At 37.7% G+C, this 26,267-nt stretch overlaps 1 protein-coding gene across 2 annotated transcripts; it reads right to left on the bottom strand.

Moving 5' to 3' along the window:
* Positions 1–1,186: 1,186 nt before the first annotated feature.
* On the bottom strand, positions 1,187–25,807 carry saal1 (serum amyloid A-like 1). Of its 2 annotated transcripts, none has more exons than XM_039753267.1 (13): positions 25,593–25,807; positions 15,294–15,478; positions 14,041–14,154; positions 11,447–11,530; positions 9,758–9,837; positions 8,020–8,079; positions 7,252–7,367; positions 6,714–6,903; positions 6,432–6,514; positions 6,135–6,323; positions 5,098–5,267; positions 4,224–4,316; positions 1,187–4,097 (listed from the first exon to the last, which is right to left on the bottom strand). In XM_039753267.1, exons 1-13 carry the CDS (start codon positions 25,594–25,596, stop codon positions 4,011–4,013), a joined length of 1,455 nt encoding a protein of 484 aa, XP_039609201.1. In that variant the 5' UTR covers positions 25,597–25,807; the 3' UTR covers positions 1,187–4,010. The 2 variants fall into 2 exon arrangements, with proteins under 2 accessions (XP_039609201.1, XP_039609209.1); XM_039753275.1 differs by lacking the exon at positions 25,593–25,807 and adding an exon at positions 16,287–16,346.
* Positions 25,808–26,267: the final 460 nt, after the last annotated feature.

Below are 26,267 nucleotides of genomic sequence, written 5' to 3'. Positions count from 1 at the left end.
AACCTGCGGCATAGCATATGCTGCATCATTATCAACGTGAACAGTCAACGTGGCTCACAGTTGCATGTGGATTGTAGCACAGACCAAAGCGAGTGAGGATGTATTTGGTGACGTGTTGGGGACGAGCACACGAGCAAGCAGTGCGCATGCCTCGAGAGTGAGGCTATACGCGGGAGGAGGGTGAGTTTTTAAGCACAAATATAGTTAATTACACCATAGAATGCACAGTGTAATAGTAAACTAAATGTAAAAACTTTGACTAACACTGAGAAAACCTTGAACAGAGAAAACTAACACTGCAAGAGTTCGTGCTATAGCGCTATGAACCGCTCGCTAAAAACACTTTTTTAATGAGTTTTAAGCACAAGGAAAAAAAATGAACATTTGAAAAATCCATAATTTAATAAACAACCAAGAAAAGTAACATTACAACAATGCATGCGGACGATTTTGTGTGTGTGTCTCTCTCTCTCTCGTGTGTGAGTGTGTGTCTCTCTCGCACACCTCTGTCTGTCTGTGTGTAGGTGTGTCTGTCTCTCTCTTTCGGCTGTGTGTGTCTCTTTTTCGCACCTGTGTGTGTGTCTGTCTCTCTCTCACGCGCCTGTGTGTGTGTGTGTCTGTCTGTCTCTCTCTCTCTCTCGCACGCCCGCATGTGCCTGTGTGTGTCTCTCTCATGTGGACTGTAGCACAGATGAAAGCAACTGAGGTTGTGTTTGGTGAGTCGTTGCATGCGGGCATATGAGCAGGCAGTGCACATGCCTCGAGAGTGACGGTGGACGCAGAAGGAGGGTTAGAGTTGGTGGGCGGGGCTCTGTCCAGCGTTTCCCATGGTCTTAGAGCTGGTGGGCGGGGCTCTCTGTCTTGCGTGCCCTTAGTTAATTATATATATATATATATATATATATATATATATAGATAGTTTAACAATCAGCATGCTTAAGTCTGTGGGGAAAAGACATTTCCTATGCCAAGAATTCCTGTTCCTATAGTCTTAAAGAGACATACGTTTGGTCTACTAATTGCTTAGAATTCATAACTAAATGGAACAATATAAGTAATAGTGAGGTATAAATAAATCATGTGAAGAATTTAAAACAAAAAAAATCATGGTGGATACATGAAGGACTTTCAAAATCCGTCCATTCATTTTCCCAACCACTTCTGTAACCTGTTTTTGCTTTGGAAAGTCACACTCAGACTCTCCGACAGTAGAACAATTTAGAGTCTTGTCTTTGGAATTCAGAAGAAAAGAGACATGGCCATTGTGCAAGCTCCTCGCCACAAGTGAGCAGGCTGGGAATGTGATCCAAGTCTCCAGCGCTGCAGGGTCTATAAGCATCGTCCCACCTATGGGACGCCACATACATGAAACAGTTTGATCCCGGTGCCCACTCTGGAACACTATCCAATGTCTCACCCTCTGATGATAAATCACAACATAACTCTGGGAATGTTTATATAAAACATATTGGAAAAAGAACAGACAAGTGTAGACAGGTCAAGTAAACATAATTTAGCTTGTCAAAGAATATAAAAGTAACAAGGGTGCAGTGGCAGGCAGCCCCCGAGGAAGTCTGTATGCATCATTTAAGATGAGGAAATTTTCCACATTCACAGACCACCAGTGTGGGTTCACGTCAATTTAGTCTTTATGTGCAGAGCTGGAAAGCAAACATCCTGACTTTTCCATTTTTTTTTTTGTTCAGACCATCTGCAGAATGTGACTAATAATTACCCCGGAGATTATTACATGGACACACGCCACAATTGCATGGGACTACTTCTGATGACAGACTGCATATAATCCATCACTTTAATAACATAAAAAGTCCCTGATGTCTACAGCCATGACAACATAGAGGGCACACTTGCTTATTTTTGCTTTACTAATGAAAATAATGTGTAAGGTTATAACATAAAAAAGTATTTTCAAAATGGCTTTTGATGTTTGGATGTTTTAGGAGTTTTAATAGAATCTATTAATAACAAAATGTAGATCTACAGTGTATGTGTACATACTACATTACTTTTTGTGTTCAATATTTTTTGTTTTATTTATTTACAGTATCTGTACTCTGTGATAATGTGAATATGATAAGTTCATTACTAGGCCCATATTAGAAAGTAAGCTTTGTAAAAATAACTTGAAGTTTAAAAATGTAAGCTTTGGCCAATATAAAGTTTGTTGTGTTATAGATAACAGTATTTAAACAAATATGCAATTAACTGTGTGATTTGTAATGTTTTGTCTAAGATGTGATCTTAAATTATTTCAGCCCATGTTCTCCTTCCTTGTTCAATAACTTAAGCTAATATGTTAACTTTAGGCTGACATGTCAGTGTACCTTGCAATTGACCAAGTGTAGGCTGGATTCTGTCTTAACTACAAGCACATTTTTCCAATTTGAGTTTTCTACATTCCCAACTTCTCAGACTAATATGATTCGTCACTTCCAATTGCCTTTTTTCCTTCTGCAAATGAGAAAAGAAGTTATTTTGTTAAAACTTTGATTTCCCGAGCCATCCATTAAGTTCAGCATAACCTTAAGCATCACCTTAATATAAAACATTTTTGTACTCTGAAGCAAAGATTCAATATCTGCAGTTCAGGCAGCATTGAGCACAAGCTCTGGACAAGGTGCCAGTCATTTTAGAGTTGCCAAGCAGCCAAACAAACACATACAGTATTTGGGAAGTGGAAAGAAAATCAAAGTACATAAAAATACAAAACAATGCAACAATAATAATATGTTCTCCCTGTTAAAGAGGTACAAATGGGATTCTAAACTGCAATGTTCAGAAAGAAAATCCAAAAAAATATTGAAATATACCTGAAATCAGTAAGTGTAACAAGACTCTGGTTAAACCGATGCCAACTGACAGAGGCCCTTTAAAAGCCATAGCTGACTAACATTTTCAGTTATTTCTCCGCATGAGGCTTTTACTGCAAATCATGTGGGTGCAATGATTAGTGCAATTATGGTTATTTACTAATTTACCTTATTTCTGTAATTTCTAGAATTTTTGTTTTGGATATACTTTGTTAATCCCCAAGGTGGAATTGTTATAAGGTCACATCTAGAGTAAACACTCATTTAATAGGTTTCACAACTATAAAGAGCAATGCAGCTCAAGCCCTTCTTTAACAGTACTGTACATTTTGGTCAAGCATACAAATTTTAGCTAAAAGGCTCTTACATTATGATGCCTATCATAAGTATTAAACTGGACTCATTGTACCACAACTCTTTAAAGACAAACCCATTTAAAAACAAATTTCACAGATCATACGTTTCAAGTTTGCAAAACAAACAGTCTCTTTTTACAAACCACCTTGACAGTTGATGGTTATCAGTACATGTTAATAAACTTTGGGAGTCTGATGGATTCAGCTAATTCTATAAGCAATCAAAAAACATAAGAGCTAAACATTCTAAAATAAAAAGGTCCACAAAATGAGTCCTTAATTATTCATGATACAGGATAAATTCAATAAGATGTTCCAGTGTAGCTGGCTACATTTAAAACTATTCAGACACTACATAATATTTTTGGTAGATATTTTGTGGGCCATGTGTTTGTCTTTCTGATCAAGTTTGTCCACACAAAGCAGAATTTAAAGCAGCCACTTATTCACTTGAAGATCCTTCTGTTGCCCAGAAAAGACCTTAATTGTCACTACCAGTCGGAACAAACACAAAAGTCTGTCACATTTTATAATAAAAAAATTATGTATGTGTCCACAAATGCAAACTTCAATGAGTCTAGTTAGAGTGTCAACAGTATTCCAAGAGACTGATCACCAGAAATGCAGTCTGAAAAGGAAAACTCAACAAAAGTTGGAGGATTAGCTCATGGGTAGTTGGGAATAAAAACCTGCATGGCATGGATGGTGTTAATAGACAACTTTCATGAAAAATGTTGATCCATCTTTTTTTAGGAAGTAGTTGAAATGGTACCAAACCAGGAGGTCAAGCTCTGTCCAACACAGGTAGTTTCAAATATTATCTTCAAGGTTTAAGGATGGGGAACTCATTAAGAAGGTTCATAGCTAGCTTCTTGTTTACATCCATGAGCACACCAAAGAAATGCTGCATCTGTAATATAAAAGAAAATGCTTAAAGCTAAAGAGGAACAATATTGGGTAAATATCAATCAGTTACATTGTTGTGTTAGTCAAAGCTTTAAAATATGATGAAAAGACGGTACAAAGAATTAATTACCGCTGAGCTGTACAGAGGCAGCAAGCTCTGAAAGGCTGTATTGCAAGACTCCTCACTCAGATAACCTTCCTGGATTAGTTCCAGGGTCGTCTCCTGCAGATTACAAATTAAGAAAGACCAGAGAATGGATGGTTAGTGCCAGTAATTTAAACAAACAATTTCCATCAATTACTTAATAGAGGGCTTCGCCTCCTGTTCGCTTCGCTTGCAAACCCCCCAGCCTGCATTACGTGCCAGCCACTTTGCGTCTCTGCTGCTCATGTGGATTTCACTAAACAACAAATCTTTTAATTCTCGCGGATAGGCCTCTTCATTGGGAAGAAACACTACTTTTCCCTGATTGCAGCATGGATTAGATGATCTACAAGTCTCCAACTTAGTTTAAATCTGAAGAATATATTTGATCTCTTTTCGCCATTTTGTTATTTCACATAGTATTAATTTTCCATTTGTTTGCGGTAATGCAATCTTTACTATAATTTTTTTGAGACTTTCGAATTTTAGTACTTTTATTTCTAACCTGCTCTGCATGTGTATTGCGCCAACATTTTGGAACCTCTTTACGACGTTCTATTTTTTCATCTACTCTTTGTCTTTTATTTCCGGCCCCGGACATGGTTAAATCTCTTGGCATAAAGTCTCGTCTCGCGGGACTTGAAAGTATCTCTCTGAAAAAGTCAAGCTGAAAAGTCTTGTCTCTCATCCCAGGATTTTTTATATAATAGAGATATAACCACATGCACAAAACCTAGATGGAGGCTACAAAGTTGCTTCATATTTAGAAACAGACATTCAGCAGATTTTAATTTTTAAAAATATAAGAAAGTCCAAAGATGAATTTAAAGTAATGCCACCAACGCTCTTCCTAGAATACCTTGGGTAGTTCTGTAAGAATGTTGGAGAGGAATTCACAACAGGTCTCCTGAAGGATGGTCATCTGTTCCTCTTGAACCCCATCTGTTTTACTCTGTTCATTGGTCTCCCTCTGCTGACACTCCCGCAGATACTGCAGCACCCTGAATAGACTGCCTATCAGTTTCAGGTCTATGACAGAAAGACATAAAAATAAAGAAAGAAAGACATAGAAATAAAGACTAACATAGAAATAAAATGTGCTCCTGACCATTAGATAGGTGCTATTTCTGTGAAATGTACTGACTGGTCTAATACCAGTAATTAGCTCAGTCCATCACTTAGGTCACATGTTTTCTAACATTCCTAAGCTACTCTTCAGAAGTTTTAGTCTCTGCTGCATACATTATTTTTCACCAGATAATGCAATCTACAATGTTAGGAGGGGTTCAGTTTGAATTCAAAGATTAAAAGACAGTGATGACTATTTTATCTTTCTTTTTTTTAATTAAAAGAACTAGATGCAGTTTCCAATCTAAGGAACAGAACTGAAAACCACATTGATATTTACACACAATTTCTCTCGTGTGTAAGGCTGTTGCAGCCCGTTGAGGCATCAAGACAGAATCCAGCCTACACTTGGTCAATTGCAAGGTACACTGACATGTCAGCCTAAACTTAACATATTAGCTTAAGAAGCTGTCAATAAACTGTGCAGCAAACACATGATATTGAACATGAGCAACACACTCACACTCTCTTTTAAAAGTATCTTTTTTGAGTGGAATAATGTCGCGATTCTAAAGGACACATGCAAGCAAGAATTTCACTGTACTATGTACACATGGCAAAAACTAACTTTTTTTCTAAACAAGGATCTGCTCTACAAAGTCTCAAAATACAGTAAAAACTAATGACTTGTATGTGACGGTAGTTGAGTTAAAACTCTTAGCAGATGTTTAATATATGTTGTGATTGTTAAAAACTGACAATCCTCAAAGAATAACTTCTTAGAAAGAAATAATGAAATTGCCAGAAAGGGAAATACAGCAGTCATACTTCTGTCCATCTTGCTGTAGGCATGCTGGGACTGACAAGCAAACATGGCTGACAATACAGACAGAATCGATGCCAATAGAATCTTCTGTTCCTGTATAACAATTGGGGGGTCATCAGGCTGGCAAAGGTCATTACACACAATGTCACAGAGCAGACTCCATGTGTTTTCACCTATCTCTGCAGACACCACTGTAGAGAATAAGCCATTGAAACATCATTATAACAATGTGAAAGAGCATACGTTAACACAATAACGCACAGTGCTGCGATATTGCTTGTTAAGATGTACAGACTCACCTATAGCTTGGATGCCCTCATCCACAGTAGTAAGAAGCTGCAAAATATGCATATAAACCTCAAGTCCATCAGGGCTTTCATGCCTGCAGACAAATATGAGAAACATTGCAATGTTATAAATACATCATACAAATACAGTTAAAATGACATGCATACGTACCTACTTCCTTTCCAGATGACTTGATAAATTAAATGCTAACATTAATTCTTCACATATACTACACATACTGTACTTCCAAATCTTTTTTGTTTGTCTCCACATCCACTTTCCTAGATTCTCACCTCAGTTGCTTGATTGCCTCAAGCAAACATGGAGCAATACCCAAGGTATCAGCAATTGCTTTAGGCTCTTCATCTTCACGGTTGTTTCCAGTTGATGCCTCAGCAGCATTCCCAATCCAGTGTCTCATCAATTCTTCATCCAAATCAAACATCTTGTCTACTACCTCTCCCACCTTCACAAGTAAATCCACTGTGTAATAAAAACAACATTAAAGTTTTGTGAAGAAGCCTTCATTATTTTCAGAAACATCAGCACCACAGAGATTAGGATATCCCTTGCCCAAAGTTTTCTCTTAATGCGTAACCAATGACAGTTTAAAACAACTTGAAGATCAACTGAGGGGGAAAATCCCACCACCACTGAAGGAGCTGGTCCAGAAAAGCACAACTAGAGCAAGTAAACAAGTAACTGGAGAACATACAATGCAGAATTATGAATAAACTCTGAAAATTAAATCAAGTGTAAAGAGAGAAGCTCACAAATTTTAGGAAAATTTAATCTGATAAAGCAGATTTTTTGACGAAGAGGTATCCTTACCAGAAGTAGAGCTTGACATGATGAAGCAGATGTTCTCACACACAGTTTTCTGATTTTTTATCCGCTCTATCCAGCAAGGGGAGACTTCTGGTTGAGACAAGCATGTCAACAGCAACCTGACAAGAACAAATCATCCTGTATAAGCTAAAAGTTTAGTTCTGATTTGTAAAAAAAAAAAAAAAAAGGATAACAGGGATCTGTCACAATCTGACATTTAAAAAAAAAAAATCAACCTTTTTGAATATGTTTAGCTTACTGAACCACAATATACCAGATCAAATATGATCTTCAGGATTTTATTGTTTAAATTTACTTAATAATTTTAACAGTGCAAGTTTTTATATTTAGTGTAGATGAGCATTATCATTTCTAAGGTGGCTTTTATATTAACTGCTTTACACCACAAGTGGAAGGAAATCCCCTGTACATTTTAAACTATCATTAAACATAAATTCCCACATCAGATAAAAAACAAATTACACGGGAAATTATTACAGAGTAACATCCACTTCCCCGACAAAAAGTGGGGAAAGGCAAGACAACTGCTACGCCCTTGAACCAAGGCAAAAAATGTGCCATATTTAAGCGTCTCTGTAATGTTGGTCTAGCAGTATAAAGCTGGTGCTCACATCAAGACTTTTAATCTTAAAACCGTACCTTAATAAGCTTTTTTTTGTTAATAACTTGTTCTTTAATTAGCGTGACATTACATTTTGAAACTTCAATGACTTAATATTATCAGAAAAATATATTAATGTGCCCCCACACCTGCTTGTTTCCAGAAGTGTTGGAGGATCTGAATCTCCTAATAGCAGCAGCAGCACCTCCCTGTGGAACATAAGAAAAGTACAACACAGTGACTTTGATGAAAAGAGTTTACAGAATCTATACACACACCATATACTGTACATGTATTTTTATATTAAGGTAGTACGTTGGACAACATCTTCTAGTATGCGGAGTCTGCTGCTCTGCTTTCATTAGACAGAAGATTTAACAAGAGTCAAGCAGCAATTTCATTTTGCCCTTTGACCAGGTTCTCTGGATAAACAAACAGATATATCATCAAATCAATAATGAAAAAAATGTATTTAAAAAAATCTCAAAACAAAAATGCTTTTTTCATTAAGGTTCTGCTTCATTTCTGCAGTTTTGACTTCAGATAGATGAGCATACCTTTTTGAAAGAAAGCACACATTAATATTGATTCACACATAGGCCTGCTAACTGAAAACTGGAAGTGTTTTTTAAAGGTATCCTAGAAAGGAATTTCATTGAGGAACTACAGAGAACACATCTCATTTAAACAAAATCTCACATTATGCATCCATTTTCAAACAAAAGACAAAAATTTGAATGCAGCGAAAACACAACTGTACACAAATAATATTTCAGTTAAAAGTGCTCTCTGATTAAGACTGTTCAGTAGAAATCTGCAGCCCCTAGATGTGAGCATCATCTTTTATTTATTGTAAACAGTAGCTGGTTTAGCTGTTTATAATGTATAATTGTTTATTATGCAATCCAACTAATAATTTAGCTTTTGCCTTGCCTAGACCACCCTTTTCCCAGTCTCTGTATTTAGCTAGCCTGTGAAACAAGACTTCAGACTGGCTAATAAACAATAGCATCTACAGTGACAGTTTTTCTTCAATTACAGACAGTAGCATGTACCACAGCATACTACACGGCATCCAGGAGAGGCTGGGTGGCTTGTTGGCCCAAGTAAGTAAAGCTTCAAGTCTGAATATTCCAAAAGACAAAAGTTTATTTTCTCCAGAAAATGTTTTGGCTCTCCTTCATTACAAACTTGTTTTATTTTTTTCTTATCTTAATAGAAAGCTTCTCTTGATTTTATTTTTAGGATATTTTACACAAATGTACTATTATTGTAATTTACCTAGATACACAAGTAAAATATGTCAACATGGTAGGATGTTGTATTTTTCAATTACTAGTTTCTTTTAATGCTTGTAAATTTGTGCATACAATTTAAACATGCCTTCGAAATGGACAATTAAGGATTAAACTACAATGAATTAAAACTAAAACCCCAAAGTCTGCAACTTGGGATTGGATTTATTGTTTTTGTGCATTCACTTCAAAAGGGATTATTTTATACCATTTGCTCAGAATAATGTTAAATGTGCTGACTGCAATGTTCAAGGTAGGCCTATATACATACAATGGGAGCAAAGGTCCACGAGATAAAACTCGGTGTATGCTGCAGGGGAAATTGACATGAATAATCTTTAAGTCACAGGAATGAAGTAATAACATTATTAAAAGGAAGTTCACGAAGATAAAATACTAATATTATAAAAATACCCATAGCTTAGCATTTCTCGATGCATACTGAAAGTTATGTAAATGCTGCCAGAACAAGTTTCAGTCCCTGTTATCATGAATTGTATAGGTAGGTTAAAAAAAGGATAGGTGGGCAGATGAACTCTTAAGATGCTGGTTTTATAGTTCTGAAAAACAAAAACAGTCTTATTGCTCTTACCCAAGGTCATCATTTCTGCTTATGGACTGGCAGGTCTCTGGGAAGCAAGCAATATTGCCAAGAATGCCAACACAGATTTCCTATAGCAAGATGACCAAAACAACAAGTTAAAGTACTGCTGACAGTTAAGCATGAAAATTCCAGTCTAATTTTCTATATGTGCTTTTCTACAAACAAATTTGGCAAGACATACAAGATCAAACATTTTATGAAAAATTGAAGTATTCCAATCCTTAGCAGCATAATGATTGAATGTGATCGCCAAATTATAAACACACACACACACGCACATACATACACACACACTGGATTCAGAAAGTAATGAGACTCCTTTCACTTTCTGCATACTTAATCCTGTTGTAGATTAAATTTTAAATGGGTAAATTTGCCATTTTTGCACAACAACCTACATTCAATAACTTATAATGATAAACAGGTTTTCAGAAAGGTTTACAAATTTATTAATCAAAAACTGAAAACTCTCATTTATATAGGTATTCAAACCTTTAATTCAGCACATTAGTGAAGTCCCATTGGCAGCATTACAGCTTTGAGTCTTCTTGGGTAAGTCTCTAGACACTTTGTGCATATGGATAATGGACAGTTTATCCCATTCATCTTAGCTGATCTTCTCACGCTCCATTAGACTGGATGGACGGCATTTGTAAAGTGCCATTTACAGGTCTCTCCATACATGTACTGTGGGAGTTAAGTCTGGGCTTTAGCTGGACTACTCAAGGACAGCCACAGATATGTTCCAAAGCCACTCTAGTATTGCCTTGACTGTATGCTTCAGGTCACTGCCATGTTGAAAGCTTACATGCATTCTAGAGCAAGTCATTTTTCAAGGTCCCCTGTATATTTGGCTGCATTAATTCTTCTCTTAATTCTCAGTATCCTTGCTGCTGAGAAGCAATACCATAGCATGACGCTGCCACCACCATGTTTGTTATTAGTGGATGGTATTAGGCAGGTGATCTGCAAAGCATAAGAAATTGTTTTATACCCTTCTCCTGATCTATGCCCGAGCACAGTTTGATCATGGAGGTCTAAAGAGAGTTCCTTGGACTTCATATCTGGTTTTTGACCTGACATGCAGTGTGAACTGTGGGACCTAATGTACAGAGGTGTGTGCCATTCTAAACAATGTCCAACCAATTCAGTTTACCACAGGTAGACTCCAATCACGTTCTAGGCACATCTCAAGGATAATTAAAGCAAACACAATACAATACACCTAGCCTCAATCAGGAGTACAACAGCAAAGGGTCTGAATACTTACATAAATGAGAGATTTCCTTTTTTGATTTTTAATTTATTTGCAAAACTTTCTGAAAACAGGTTTTCACTTTGGAATTATAGGTTATTGAGTGTAGATTGATTAGTGAAAATGGAAAATTTATCCTTTAAAACTAAAACTATACCACAACAAAAAATGTGCAGAAAGTGAAGAGTACTTAATGAATTCCATGTGAGTGTCAATATGTGTGTGTGTGTATCACACACACACACACTCACACACACTTAAACCCTGATTATGGGTCAAAATGTCATGAGCAACATCTCTTTTCTTACACAAATGCTCCATGTCAAATGGAATGTGCATCATTAAGTGCCATCATCCCCTCCACTGATTCAAGACATTTAAACATAACTCAGGAAACTCCACCAGATGAAGAAAGCTCTCACCGTCAATCTGGGACAACGAGACTTAACGATGACTTCCAGTAAGATGTCTGCCGCTTTAAATTCTTGCAGAAAAGCAGCTACATCCTGAAGGAAGATGAAGTCCAAATGTAAAAGAATGTTAAGCTGGACATCCTAAATCTATAAAAATTATCATTTAGCAACACAGATCAGTCTTGAGCTCCACTATCCAAACTCTAAACTCTCCAAAAACTTTTACATTAGTCATGTTTTACATTCATCTGTACTGCTACTCATCGTTTTTGAGAAGACCACCTAGAAATTTTCAAAAGTAGATGTCTTAAGAACTACCATATGAAACCATATTAGACTGCTGGCCAACACTTGCCAGGGTGGTTTCTCACCAGTTAACAGTGTGGAGTGGTTGCTGCAGTTCATGTGTTCCATAAAATTTCAATTTGCATTTTTTTTTTCTCACTTGATTTGTACTCACCATAGATAAGCACCACAGAATTTTTATTTTGGCATCATGTACTTTTACTCAGTAATATTACATTAAGTGTTTCTGATCAAGAAAAACAGAAACTATCATTTACATGAATCAATACTCTTCAAAAGAAGAAATAATGAGATGAAGTTTACACCTAATTGTATATATGACATAACAGTCTCAAATTTGCATAATCCAATTCAGGTCTGAGGGGAGCACAACCTCCTGTGGCAGCATTAGGTGCATGACAGGAACCAAACCTAGGCAAGTCACCATTCCAACATTGGGCCCACTTACAGAGGGTACAGAAAAGAATCACCCCTTTCTAAATATTCACTTTTGAATACTTTTCTGTTGCGATGAATAATGAAATGAAGACACACACAAAAATATTTCTCCAGCTGTATTTACTCAATGCAACTTATGTCAGCCAAATGAAAGATGTAATAGCAACATTTCATACAAAAAAAAATAAAAATACAAAATACTTCTTCAGTGCACACCAAGCTAATTGGTTTCTACCTGTGATTGACTGCAATCATTCTGATTAGTTTGGCATAAAAACAGCTACTCCTGGAACATTCCACTGCTTGGAAGTGCAACTGACTGAAAACAAGCAATCAACTATGGGTGGCAAGGCACTGTCAAAAGATCTCAGGGATAAAGTTGTGGATAGGCACAAAAAAAATTCAAAGACTTTATCACAATCAAGTAGAAAGTGTTGGTACTGCAAGGCTGTCCCTTCGAAGAAGATGGAAGAGCAAGGAGGAAACTGGTCAGAGTCTACCACAAGGCCTATGGCAACTATGAAGCACTTCCAGGAATTTTTAGCAAAGAGTAGTCATTGTATGCATGTGATAATATCACAAATGCTTCATGAATGTGGCTTGTATCAGGGGGGTTACAAGAAAAAAAAAAGTTACTTCTCACCACAGGCCACATTAAGTCTCGAGTTTTGACAAAATGCTCCTTGAAGATTCTGAGGCCAAATGGAAAAAGATGTTATGGTCAGATGAGACCAAAATCGAACAATCTGGACTCAATGCCAAATGGTATATCTGGCAGAAAACCGATACACCTTACCATCCAAAGAACACCATACCTGCAGCAAAGCATGGTGGTGGTAGTATCCTATTGTGGGAGTGTTTCTCTGCAGCAAGGACTGGGACACTTGTCAAGACAGAAGGAAAAATGGATAAGGCAAAATACCGTCAACTTCTTGAGGAAGACCTGTTACCCTCTGCCAGAAAGCTGTCAATGGGAAGAAGGTTCCCTTTCCAATATGACAATGACCAAAGCACACAGCAACATGGCTGAAGAAAAAGGTGAATGTCCCTGCATGGTCTAGTCAAAGCCCAGCAAACCCTACTGAAAAATCTGTGGACGACTGCAGTCTACCAACAGTCACCATCCAATCTGATTGCACTTGAACAGTTTGTAAAGAAGAGTATGCAAATATTGCATAGTCTAGATGTACAAGGTTGGTAGACAACTATCCCAACAAACTCATGGCTGTAATCAAAGGAAAAGGTGGTTCCACAAAGTACTGACACGGGGGGGTTGGATTCTTTAACCATCTCAGTGATTTTGTTTTTTTATTTTTTCCCTGAACTGTTGATATTATATTTTTCACTTGCCTGTTATAAGTTGCATTCATTAAATACAGGTTGCATGTGTCTTTATTTCAGGCTGCAAAGCAACAAAATGTGAACATTTTGAAGTGGGAGATTCTTTTGTATACACACTGTATGTGCACAACCACACTCACATGAAGGGAAGTTACAACGGCCAGTAAACAGACCCATGTTTAGGATGTAGTAGGAAAATGAAAATATTTAGTAAAAGCCTGTACATATATGGATACACACACACACTAACAGAGGAAGGTCATGCAAAGTCTACACAGACATCAACTTGTCATGCGATTCAAACCCAATATGCTGGTGGTGGAAGCACCATCCCTCACCAGTGTGTCATCATGCCACTTATGTATATATAACTCTTTTTTTTTTAATACAAAATTTCATTAACTTATGAAATTGGTTTATCTGTTGTCTTTGATTTTAATCCATCTCAAGTGATGGGAAAATAGTTGTTCCTAAATACTGACTCCAATATCCCCAGATCCCCTCAACTAGAGCCTCACCTGATCCATTGACATGTCCCAGACTTTGCAAATCTCGCTCTCAATATCCTCATCCAAATCAGGTTGACTACTTTCATCTGCTCCTTCTGCATTTTCATGCTGATTTGATAGGGGCTAAACCACACAGCAAGCCAAAAAGAAAAAGAACACAGTGAACTAGTGAATATGTCCTTATAGAAAGAGAAAATCAAAACCTTGGTAAACAAGGATGAGCAAATGGGAATTTTTAGCAACAATCATCTTACATTTCTACAACATTTAGAAAAAAAAAGTACTTCCAATGATCAAAATGTAAATAAAACAATGTTCTTCAACAAAAACCTGCAGGATAAAATTGAAACCTTGAGACCTTCTCTTCTTAAAATACAGAAGGTGGTAGTCCATTTTGAAGAAGCAGAAGGCTGCAAGTCCTGCTTTGGAGAAAATAATGTGCTGAGCTACTGGGAATCTTTGCTTTGGTTACAATTTCAGAATAATTTAATAATATTTCATTCTGATTTTTGTTTAAATTCATTACATCTTTAGGAAAGACATAACATATATTTTCACACTTGCTTAATCATGGAGCACAAAGCAAAAACCAACCATGGATAGGACACAAGTCCAATATGGGTCCCACTCAAACTAACTTGTATGGGTCCCAATCTAGAATTACAATTCCCCTAACATACATATCTTGGGTATGTGGAATTAAAACTGGAATGCTTGGAGAAAAGGAAAAAAGAACAAGTCGGACAAGAGGACACGATGCAAACTCCACAGACAGCAATTGCGGAATTGAACACAAACTCAGGATAATGGATTGGTCAGGTGACACTGTGCCAGCAATCTTTAGGATAGCATTTAAACAAAAGAAAAAGTGAGTGAAAAATAAAACCAAATGAAAAATTTTAGAAAAAAATAAGAGGCAATTTGTTTATAAAATTAAAAGGGGCAACTCAACAGCAGCATTTTTTGCCTTTACCAAAAAATACAGAAGACGGTCTTTACCCTTTACCGAGTCTCTTATGAGGCACCAGAGGCAGAAACACATTGCTGCTAATGTTTATTTTGAGTGGAAAGGAAAACTGAATGAAAGAGAAACAATAGCATGTCTGTAGAACAGATATACAAGAACCTATTCCATTTAAGTCCAAAAAATGTACGACTAAAACAAAAGTATAATTTACAGCAGACATGGTCTTTAAAGCTTGCAGATCTACACCCATTGCAGATTCTTAACTTCTAAGTATCAAGAAGCAGCCAGTCCTGACCTGAATGAGCTTTGTCAGTGTTCTGACGAGCCAGTGCTTGCTGTAGGCGGTGTCTCCAATGGCGTCATCAACTGGATCATCCTCATCATCACTGGCTGGTGGAGAGGGATTCCTGTCCATGCCTGGGGAGCTGTCAGAACCTGTCGAGATGCTGCTTTCATTATCCTGGTACTCAGAATTTCTTTCTGAGAGAGAGGAGAAGATAATTGTACAAATAAATATGGAGCTAAAATTAAAGAAATCTAATAGAACTACTACAAACAAATAGGAGCTCCGTAGCTCTTAAGCAGTAGTTTAGCACTTGAAATCACAATAGTTTAATGTTAAGCTCAATGATTATGAGCACAAGAACTCTGACACGTTAGAGGAGATTAGTGAGTCCATCAAGCTTGACTGGTGCACTAATGGCTCACTTGTCCTAATGTTAGCTCCCCCACAGTTAAAGTATATGGAGTGCAAGCGACTAAACTGAAACTATCAGTCCTGTGTTAGAGTCCAGCAATGCAATGGCCAAGATTCAGTATCCCTTTGCATTGAGAAATAAACACAAATGTTAACTGTCACCAGGCTGTACGCTGTCTCCTCAGTGAACAATATTCATTTAATAATTGAATTTGTTTTTGTAAAGTGCTCTTCACTGAATGCAGGCTCAGAGTGCTGTACCATGTTTACAGGTAAAATAGAGATTGCAAATTTTAAAAATTACACCATGTATACACATAAAAAGAGAGGAGGTTAAAATTGATTAACATAAATAATACCAAAACATCTATAGATATCTTATATACTCTTATATATAAACATCTATGCGTGGAAGTGTGTGTCTGTCTGTCTGGCCTGGAAGTGTAATGCGACAGCATGAAGCTCAAAGAGCCGGCAAGGTAGCACCAAGTTAACAAGTCAGAAGAAGAAAGAAGTACGGGACTACAGCATGAAGCTGAAAGAAAGTGACTCCATCACCAAAGTGAAACTGCAGACGAAAGACAAACTCACTTAGTCGCTAATGCACATGCAATGTGAGTGCATTGGCAAAACGAAACCTCCGAGGAGAGAGAAATTAGCCGCTGATAGATAAGGGGGATGAGCATGTCTGCAAAACAAAACCACAGACTCTGCATTTCAATTTTTTTCTGACAATTTCAACAGTTTCTTGGAGCCCGGGCTTTTTACAGCATGGGCTAACACATAATAATATTAAAATCATGCATACACACAAGAATACTAATCGATATGATACAAGTATCCTGTTACATTCTGGCACCCATTAAAAACAAAACATTTAACAGTATACCCATCTAACCTGCCATGTGTGATGTCATGTTCACAAGATGATTAGAACTGTTCTTTTAATTAAGCCCTCTAATTTTAAACTACAAGAGGCCTCATGAGAGGCCTCAATATGCTGATTATTCTTTTCCTCACCTTTCCACACCCACAGTATCTTAGGCCAAAAAGAGCAGGAACTGAGTTACTGGACAGCAGTTCCTTCAAACCAAGCACATGCGGAGAGCCATGTGTCCTTGACACCAGGACATGACCAGTGGCTTTCAAAGCTCAGTTACATTTGCACTCACATTCAAATACATTCACATTCAGATAGAGGTCCTACATCGGCAGCCTGCAGAAACTCCCAGACGTAAATGAATTAGGCCAAGCGCAAACTGGTAGGCTTTTTTATTTTCATTAGTATCTGAACAGACAGAAGCACTGAAAAAAAACTTTAGGACAGCTGCATGCAACTAGAATCACTTGAAAAGAATCAAAACCTCTGATTACCTGACATGGAAAACCATAAAAAAGATAGACAGGTAAAAAAAACAAGTCATCTTTAGAACAGGATACATGGTGTAGTGTTAACGATCCTGGATTAGTTTTTTCACATCACATATTTAACTCTGAAAGATGAATACGATTGGTGATAGCAAATTAACCCTGCAGAGCAGTAGCAGTGGTGTCACATGCACAGTGCACTGTGAACATTTTACTTCCATGACCAACCAACATAAAGCACATGTAACATTGTGTGCTCTGATGGATTAATTCCTGCCTTGCAAAAAAAAAAAGAAAAAACAAAAACAGAATTGGATTAAATAAGTTGCAGAATATAATGTTATTTGACCTTGGAAAGTAAGTCGGCCAAATGTAGGCTGTCACTGAACTGAATGGCATGTACACCTTCACATTCACATTCACAACGGATAGTTAACTGTCAAGGCCAAAACGTTGCACATATTTTTTAAATTGTTGCTTGTTTCGTGCTTTCTGAGCATGCTGAGGAAGAAAAGTATGTTTTTGAAGGTGTCAAAATCCACATATCTCTCCATTATAAAAAAAAAAAATCTTGAGACAAGACAAAACTATTTCCAAGAGATTTTATCAAGTCCCGCCCCCCCCTCAACCATTTATGGTTAACGGCCTACAGCCACGGTCCTCTCATTTGTGTGAATGCTTTTGTCAGACACAGTTCCTGTGCTCTCAGCTCTTATAAATTTTTACATTTTTTTCCTCACTTTAAGTTACCAATAAAAGAAGACTTATGTCCAAATCTTAAGGAAGAATTTCATCCCAAGATTAGCTGTATTCAAAATTGGTGGAACAATTCTGACATGTAAAATATTAACAGGTGACAAGAAAGGTAATCTAGTACATCTTCCGCGGAAAACATTACACAACATAGGAGATCTTGATATGTCATTTGTATTAAAACGTTTACACTTTCCTGTTAGAACAGCTTTTGCTATGACAATTAACAAATCACAGGGACAAACATTTGAAAAAGTCGGTTTATTTATTAGAAAGAAAGAAACGATATTTGCTCACGGGCAGTTATACATTGCATTGTCTAATTACTTGCTGTAATGTAAAATAGTTAGGTCTATTATGCATATGTAACAATTCCCATGAAAATAACAATCTGTTTAAATTGTACATCCGCTTCCCTATACGTGAGCAGCAGAGCCGCGAAGTGGCTAGCGTATAGCGCCCATACAGGGGTTGGTGAGGGAAGCGATTAATTAAAGAAATTAAAGTTTATCCCCACTCTGAATAAAACAAAAGAAAAAAGTGAAAAGACGCAATGTTTTTGGCCTATATCGGGGGTACAGCCAAAATTACTTTCTTTACCCAAGCAAACCAGACCCCAAGTTTTTTCATTGTGAAAATAACCTTTACATTTTTTCCTTTTAAGGTACATGATGACGCTGGCTGTCACAAAATCCATAAGGTCCTCTGACCTAACAAATACAAAGGAAAAAAATACCTGGAAAAATTGTCTCAATTATTTTATTATATTAGGGTGCCTAAATTCAAAAATGAAACATTTTTCTCCATCATATAACATTTTATCACAAAACACATTTTATAGGTTTGTTTTATTGTTTTCACAGTATGATTAATTTAATATCAATGTTTTTTTTATTTTAACAATAACTTGTTTCAATTTAATATTTTATAATATTAAAATCTATGTTTAAAAAAAAAACAGTGGTTTTATTTGATAACAAGGTCAAACAGTTCATATTTGGGGACCTGAAAGTTCCGTGTGTCTTACTGGGTCAGCAGTTTGGGCAACAATTCCCAGGTTCTCTCTGTGAGTGGGACAACATAGCTAAAGATTTGAGTTTGGGTTCAGAAGGAATGGCCAGTTAGAAAAAAGAAACAACCTGGTGCCAAAAACATCATCAGATCTGGCCTGGTGGATTCAGATCATGTGCTGCTACCTCCACTACAGTTTGGTTTAATGAAGCAGTTTGTCAAAGGTCTATTAAAACATGGAGCCTGTTTTATGTATTTGTGCTGAACGTGTCCAGGTTTGCCTGAGGCTAAATTGAAAGAGGGTGTCTTTGCCAGATCTGATATTAGAAAATGGATTTCTAATGCAAAATTTGATAGTGTGATAAATGACCTGGAATGAGAGGCTTGGGCATCATTCAAAGATTTTAGATAATAATAAAGATCTGAATTACAAAGAAATTGTGAAAAAAATATTAGTTACATTTAAGGAGTAGAATTTCAACATGAGTTTTAAAGTTTACTATTATAAATTGGTATTAGGAATTTTTTCCCAAAAATCTTGGAGCAATGAGTGAAGAGAAGAATGAAAGATTTCATCAGGATATTGAGGACATGCAATGAAGGTACCATGGATGTTGGGGTGTCAGTCTAATGACAGACAACTGTAGCTGATTCACAGGCTCGTTCCAATAAATGTGTACAATTGACAGGCCACCAATGAAGTTTGGTTAAAAAAATAAATTAAGAAATGACAAAAACTACACAGGTTATACAGTCATATGAAAAAGTTTAGGATCCCCTCTTAATTCTTTGGATTTTTGTTTATCATTGGCTGAGCTTTCAAAGTAGCAACTTCCTTTTAATATATGACATGCCTTATGGAAAGAGTAGTATTTCAACAGTGACATTAAGTTTATTGGATTAACAGAAAATATGCAATATGCATAACAAAATTTGACAGGTGCATAAATTTGGGCACCCCAACAGAGATATTACATCAATTCTTAGTTGAGCCTCCTTTTGCAAATATAACAGCCTCCTACAGCATCCTATAGACTTTGATGAGTGTCTGGATTCTGGATGGAGGTATTTTTGACCATTCTTCCATACAAAATCTCTCCAGTTCGGTTAAATTTGATGTCTGCCGAGCATGGACAGCAAGCTTCAAATCATCCCATGGATTTTCAATGTTATTCAAGTAAGGGGACTGGCCATTCCAGAACATTGTACTTCTCCCTCTGCATGAATGGCTTTGTAGATTTCAAACTTGTGGGTCATTGTCTTGTTGGAATATCCAACCCCTGCGTAACTTCAACTTTGTGACTGATGCTTGAACATTATCCTGAAGAATTTGTTGATATTGGGTTGAATTCATCCGACCCTCGACTTTAACAAGGGCCCCAGTCCCTGAACTAGCCACACAGCCCCACAGCATGATGGAATCACCATCAAATTTGACAGTAGGTAGCAGGGGCCTCATGTATAACGCCGTGCGTAGAACTCGCACTATAACATGGCGTAAGCACAAAAGCCGAAATGTGCTTACGCACAGAAAAATCCAGATGCAGGAATCTGTGCGTACTCCAACTTCCACGTTCTTCCGCTACATAAATCCCGATCAGCGTGAAAACTAGCGCTCGTGCACGCGCATTATGTAACGCCCCAAATCCTCCCAGAATTACGCCTATTTGAATATGCAAATCAATATAAATCGCCCTTAAGCGCAGCCTTCTGTGAAAAGACAATGGGAAAAGCACGGGGAAAATATAAGAATTTCAGCGAATACCAAGTGGAGGCAAAGGAAAAACATACTATTTGTTCAAATAAACCGTGGTATAATCAACAAAATGAAGTTGATTGAGTGACATAGCGTGTTGGAGAAACTTGAAAGCTCACATTCACAAAATCGCACAGTGCCGGAAATAAAAAAGAAGTCACATATCAAAGTTGCCGTGGAAAGCCGAGTTGTAAGCCCACTGTCTGAGTGTCATATGAAAGTTTATTAGGGTACAGAGAAAAAAGGCACACGGTGGGGAAAAAGCACGAAATGTCAACTTCAATCTCGACATTTCCACTTTAATCACGTAGTTTATTTTGTCATTAAAGTAGAACATCATAAAATTCATCTTAAAATCGTTTAATTAACCAGTTTCTCAAATCACATCGTAATTAAAGTAGCACGTTAAATGCTTTGTTTTGTATTTGATCTTCTATGTGCTCTATGTGTGTGAATCACTACTTGCTTCTTAAACCGGCTCTCTTCCTCCAACTGGACACAGAGTCCATTACATTCGTGATATTACAGCTCTCTGAATAACTAAAATACTGAGATGTATACGTGATGTCATTTTCATGATGATAGGAGTTAAAACACGTTATTAAACATGTGTTTCACTTCGATGAAATAATTTATTGCAGCAGTACTCAGGGGCGGCTCTAAGCTTGTGGTGGCACTGGGCAGAGGAAGAATCGGTGGCTCCTTCGCCCGCCTGTCAGTAAGGTAGCTTATGCACGGTGGATGGCCACGTATGTTGCAGACACTAGCCGCCTCGTGCTCATGACACAAGCATTTAACTTTTGCCGAAATTTGTTGCTGCATTTTTAGCTGTGTTGTTATTTTATCTTTCTGTTTTATATTCAATATATATTGGCGTAGCCGTCACTGCAGTCAGTGCTTTTCTTTCCCCAAGTAACCGATCGCCACACAATCAGCTCTGTAATAGACGTTAAGCCATCTGTAAGCTTAGCGCCGATTCTTCAAAACGTTTAAAGAACATTGAAATATCTTACGTAGTACATGTTTAATTATTCTATCCTTAAAGACACTCCCAGTGAAGAATATAGATTATTTAAATGAAGTTAAAGTTTTATCTGTATAATTTAATAAACATATTTTGCTGCATTTCACCTTAAAAATGATATCGTCATCATATGTAAATACGCGCTTTATAAAGTGGCTCAGGTTGTGCGATATTATACAGTAACTATAGTGCAAGTTTACAGTGGAGTGATTGTACTTATAAGTACAAACAGTTCTACAAGGAGCAATTGATTGGCTGCATTTAAAGTTCTTGGGATTAAACTGTTTTGAACCGCGAGGTCCATACAGGAAAGGCTTTGAAACGTTTTGCCGTGGCAGAGACAGCGTGTGCTTAATGCTGTATACCAATAATTCTCTTTCCGATCAGCTGCTGCTGTGATTCACACTCAGATACAGTGATATAAATACTCCGAGTGGTGCAGTGAGAGTAATATGGAAAAAGATGATCCGCTGTGGCAACTCCTAACGGGAGGAGCTGAAAGAAGAAGAAGAAGAAGTGAGAGTAACAACGCTAAAGCAGTTATGGCATTTGGAATACTATGGCTGTTCCCTGGACCATTATATTGTTACAAGTTAATTACAATCAGATGTATTACACTAATAAACAATATGCGGTTAGTTTCTGTGTATTTATAAAGCCGCGTCATGAAAATAATGAGTAATCACACAAGAACAGTAGCACTGCTTTGACACTGGGTGCCGCCAGTTTGCAAAACCGAGCGGAGAACTTGCGTACGACAAGACATGAGGTACCGTGGAAAAGTGCGTGGCTTTACGCCAAGTGAAGGTTTTATACATCGCGATTTGAACGAGGAAAATTTTTCTCTCATCAGTCCAAAGCACTTTGTTTCAAAATGAATCTGGCTTGTCTAAATGAGCATTTGCTTACAACAAGCGACTTTGTTTGTGCCGTGAGTGCAGAAAGGACTTCTTTCTCATCACCCTGCCATACAGATGTTCTTTGTGCAAATTGTGCTGAATTGTAGAACGATGTACAGATGCAGAATCTGCAGTAAGATGTTCTTGCTGGTCTTTGGAGGTGATCTGTGGGTTGTCTGTAACCATTCTCACAATCCTGCACATATGCCGCTCTTGTATTTTTCTTGGCCTGCCAGTCCTGGGTTTAACAGCAACTGTGCCTGTGGCCTTCCATTTCCTGATTACATTCCTTACAGTTGAAACTGACAGTTTAAACCTCTGAGTTAGCTTTTTGTAGCCTTCCCCTATACCATCATACTGAGCAATCTTTGTTTTCAGATCTTTTGAGAGTTGCTTTGAGGATCCCATGCTGTCACTCTTCAGAGGAGAGTCAAAAGGAAGCGCAACTTGCAATTGACCACCTTAAATAACTTTTCTCATGATTGGACACACCTGTCTATGAAGTTCAAGGCATAACGAGCTAATCCAACCAATTTGGTGTTGCAAGTAATCAGTATTGAGCAGTTACATGCATTCAAATCAGCAAAATTATTTGGGTATTAATACCCACATTTTTGCACAGCCAGTTTTTCACATTTGATTTAATTTCATACAACTAAATTCTGCTGCACTAAAAATCTTTCTTCGGAAAACACCTCAATACTCAAATGTTCCTAGGAAATGAAAGACATACCACTGTTAATCTTTTTTGATTAAAGGAGAGTAAATTATTATTCAGGCTGAGAGGGGTTCCCAAACTTTTTCATATGACTGTATGTAAGTTAATAAATGTGTTGTTTTCTTTACATATATGTTTAAAAAGTGCAAAACTTACTATCTCCATGTTAAATTTATTTATTACAATATCGTGTAATTTCTTAAATCTAAATTAAATTCTTTTAACTTTTGTATTTAAATGTGACATTATAGAAACATTCAAAGTATATTTGTTTTGTAGGTATGAATGTATTAAAAAAAATATTCAGAAGAAAATCAATTTAGTTTCATTTCGAAGATCTTTTTTATTTAAATATGGCACATTTTCATAAAAAGTTTTAGTTCAAAATGCTTAATAAGAGGTATTAAGAAGATGCCCATAATAGTCCAGAGCCATCCATCCATCCATTTTCTAACCCGCTGAATCCGAATACAGGGTCACGGGGGTCTGCTGGAGCCAATCCCAGCCAACACAGGGCACAAGACAGGAAACAAACCCCGGGCAGGCCACCAGCCCACCGCAGTCTTCTAAATTCATTTCAAGACCATCTACTCTGTTCTCACTGACCTTAATGAAGACCACCTCTGGGTCAAGACTCCAACAGCCGTTTGACAATGTGGGACAACCTTTAATGTTTCACACACAAGACAAACAAGGCCATCAAACAAGCCTGGTGGGTCAGGCACTAAATAATTCCTTGCATTTTGTTTCTTTTCACAAACTTTGTATAGGGTTAAAAGAAGAAAATGATGGTTAAAAACTTTGATCAGAGATCTGTAGATGTAAAGTGGAAACCCCTCAACATTAAGAATGTAGTCAGTCGCATTTCCATCATGAGATTGTGGTACAATTTCAGTATCAGATGTGCTGTTTCCCCCAGGCAAGTGTTTAAAGGTTGGATTTTCAATCCACTGCTGTGCAGATGAAGCCCAAGTGACTAGTGGAGAGCGTTTAGAGGAAAATGGAGGCATGGGGATAATTAAATGTGGCTTTACAAAGAAGGTCCGCATTTCAATCATAGTGGACATCGGTTATACTTACTTTAATGTAAAATAAGAAATTAACGCAAACGATGTGGAGTTATGCCAACTTTATAAGTCGGTTGTAAAGAAAAGAACTAAAAACACAACGTTTTAGTGAAACAAAATACGAAGATCAGGCCTGTAGCTCTTGTCCCATTGTGGGAATCTTTACGGGGGCACTTCGTGCTCTCGCAATGTAAAGTTTAAAGGTGTCTGCGTCTCGACCTCTTGAACTGTCCACGAGCTCACGTGATGATTAAGGTATCTTTTTTCAAAAAAATGATGTTTACTAAATACTTTGCACATTCAAAAAAAAGTATAACATGGATATTCGAACTGAAGGTATCTCACCTTGTTTCTTTCCAATTTTGAATTTCCGTTCGTTATGGTTGATGAATACTCCCAGCCACTGCATGCTATCGGTTACATCGGAACATAAGAGACAATGAAGGCAAATGCCTATTTCATTATTGTAGCTCCCCCCGGACTTACTGATCGGCTGGGGCCAGGTACCTACATTATTTACTGCAGGAAACAACATATAGTATACACGCCGACTGGAGCGTCTCGTCTGTCCTACAACTGTCCGGGGTCTTATGCTGTAAATGCGAGCTCCGACATTACGTAGCGGGTCAGAAGTGAATGATCCAGGAATGGATGACAAGCACTGACCGCTGGCGACTGCTGTGACGATCTGGGAGAAGCAGTTTAGCGGTTGGGAGTTCAGGAAAAAAAAAAAAGCTGTCGACGTGTCGGGAGCTCTGAGAAGTTAAATGTTGGAGACGGCGTCACAACAAGTCAGCCGATGGAAGAAGGAGAGTAACATGCGATCAATACCAAATTACATGAAAGGGGACAAGGTAGGTGGGTCGCGACCAGTCCCGGCGTTTTAAGTGCGTATGTGGCGTATCTCAACGCTCTTAACTGCGGACAGGTTTACATAGGTGCGCTAGACTTCAGCGATCCGTCGGTTCCGTTGTAAAGTAAAACGATATATATACCTGTTAACCCAAGGGCTTAAACTGCTCATGTCAAAATGGTTTCTGTCTCTTGCATCTCGGTGGTCCTTACAGTACTATAAAGAATAACTAAGTTTCATTATATTAGAAGCATGAATCTAAAATCACCAAGCAAACAAATAAATCGGCAATGATGTATCACGAAATGTGCACTAACCGCTGATCTGCTATAACCAATGATATTGGAATCATCCTTAATATCGTACAATTAGGGTCCCTGCCTCCGCTTCTGTATACCAAAGGAAAAGAAGAAGCACTAGAAACACAAAGAGATGCTCCAGTCCTCACCCATGGCTCAGTCACGCCGGGTCCACCTTGACTACCGCAGGTACGCCAGTGCCAGCTTTCTCTTCACTTTCCCAAGTTCACTTCTTTACAAGGTATGCGATAAAATAGTTTCGCTCCAAGTCCCGATTCGGGACCCTGTTTAAAACTCCCTCCTTAAGTGTCCGTGTTTCCCAGGGAACTTCTCCCGGTGTTGCATTCTTACGGGAGCCCGCACAGGACATACATCTCGGCGTGGGACCACACATAGTATTGCACGAGGGAGGCGCGAAGACCAGACGCGCCATCTGCTGGCGGCTGTAAATTGTTACAATAAGCAAAAATGAAGCGAGAGTAGACGCTCCTCACGAAAGACTAAAAATATACTTGACACAAACTCGCAGACCAGCTGCAACTACGTAACTAGCGACAGGCTCGCGGACAAAATGTGCCGCATTTTTATTATTCATGTTACTTTTTGTAATGAAATCGAAGTATGCTGATGGAAACACTTCAAAACAGTGAAGAGTGTAATACGTAACAGACTTTTTTTCTTTCCATTGCAGTGATGATTTCCACGTTTTCGTTAACATTTTTTTCAGCTACAGTATGTCTACTGGAAAACATGTAGCACGTTTTGATAACTAACACATTGTAATTTAAAGGAAAACGTTAAAACATTGTATTCGCCTCGATGTG

This window comes from Polypterus senegalus, chromosome 1 (genome assembly GCF_016835505.1).
Source record: "Polypterus senegalus isolate Bchr_013 chromosome 1, ASM1683550v1, whole genome shotgun sequence".
NCBI classification, from domain to species: domain Eukaryota; kingdom Metazoa; phylum Chordata; class Cladistia; order Polypteriformes; family Polypteridae; genus Polypterus; species Polypterus senegalus.
This window is presented reverse-complemented; position numbering and strand designations above follow the sequence as displayed.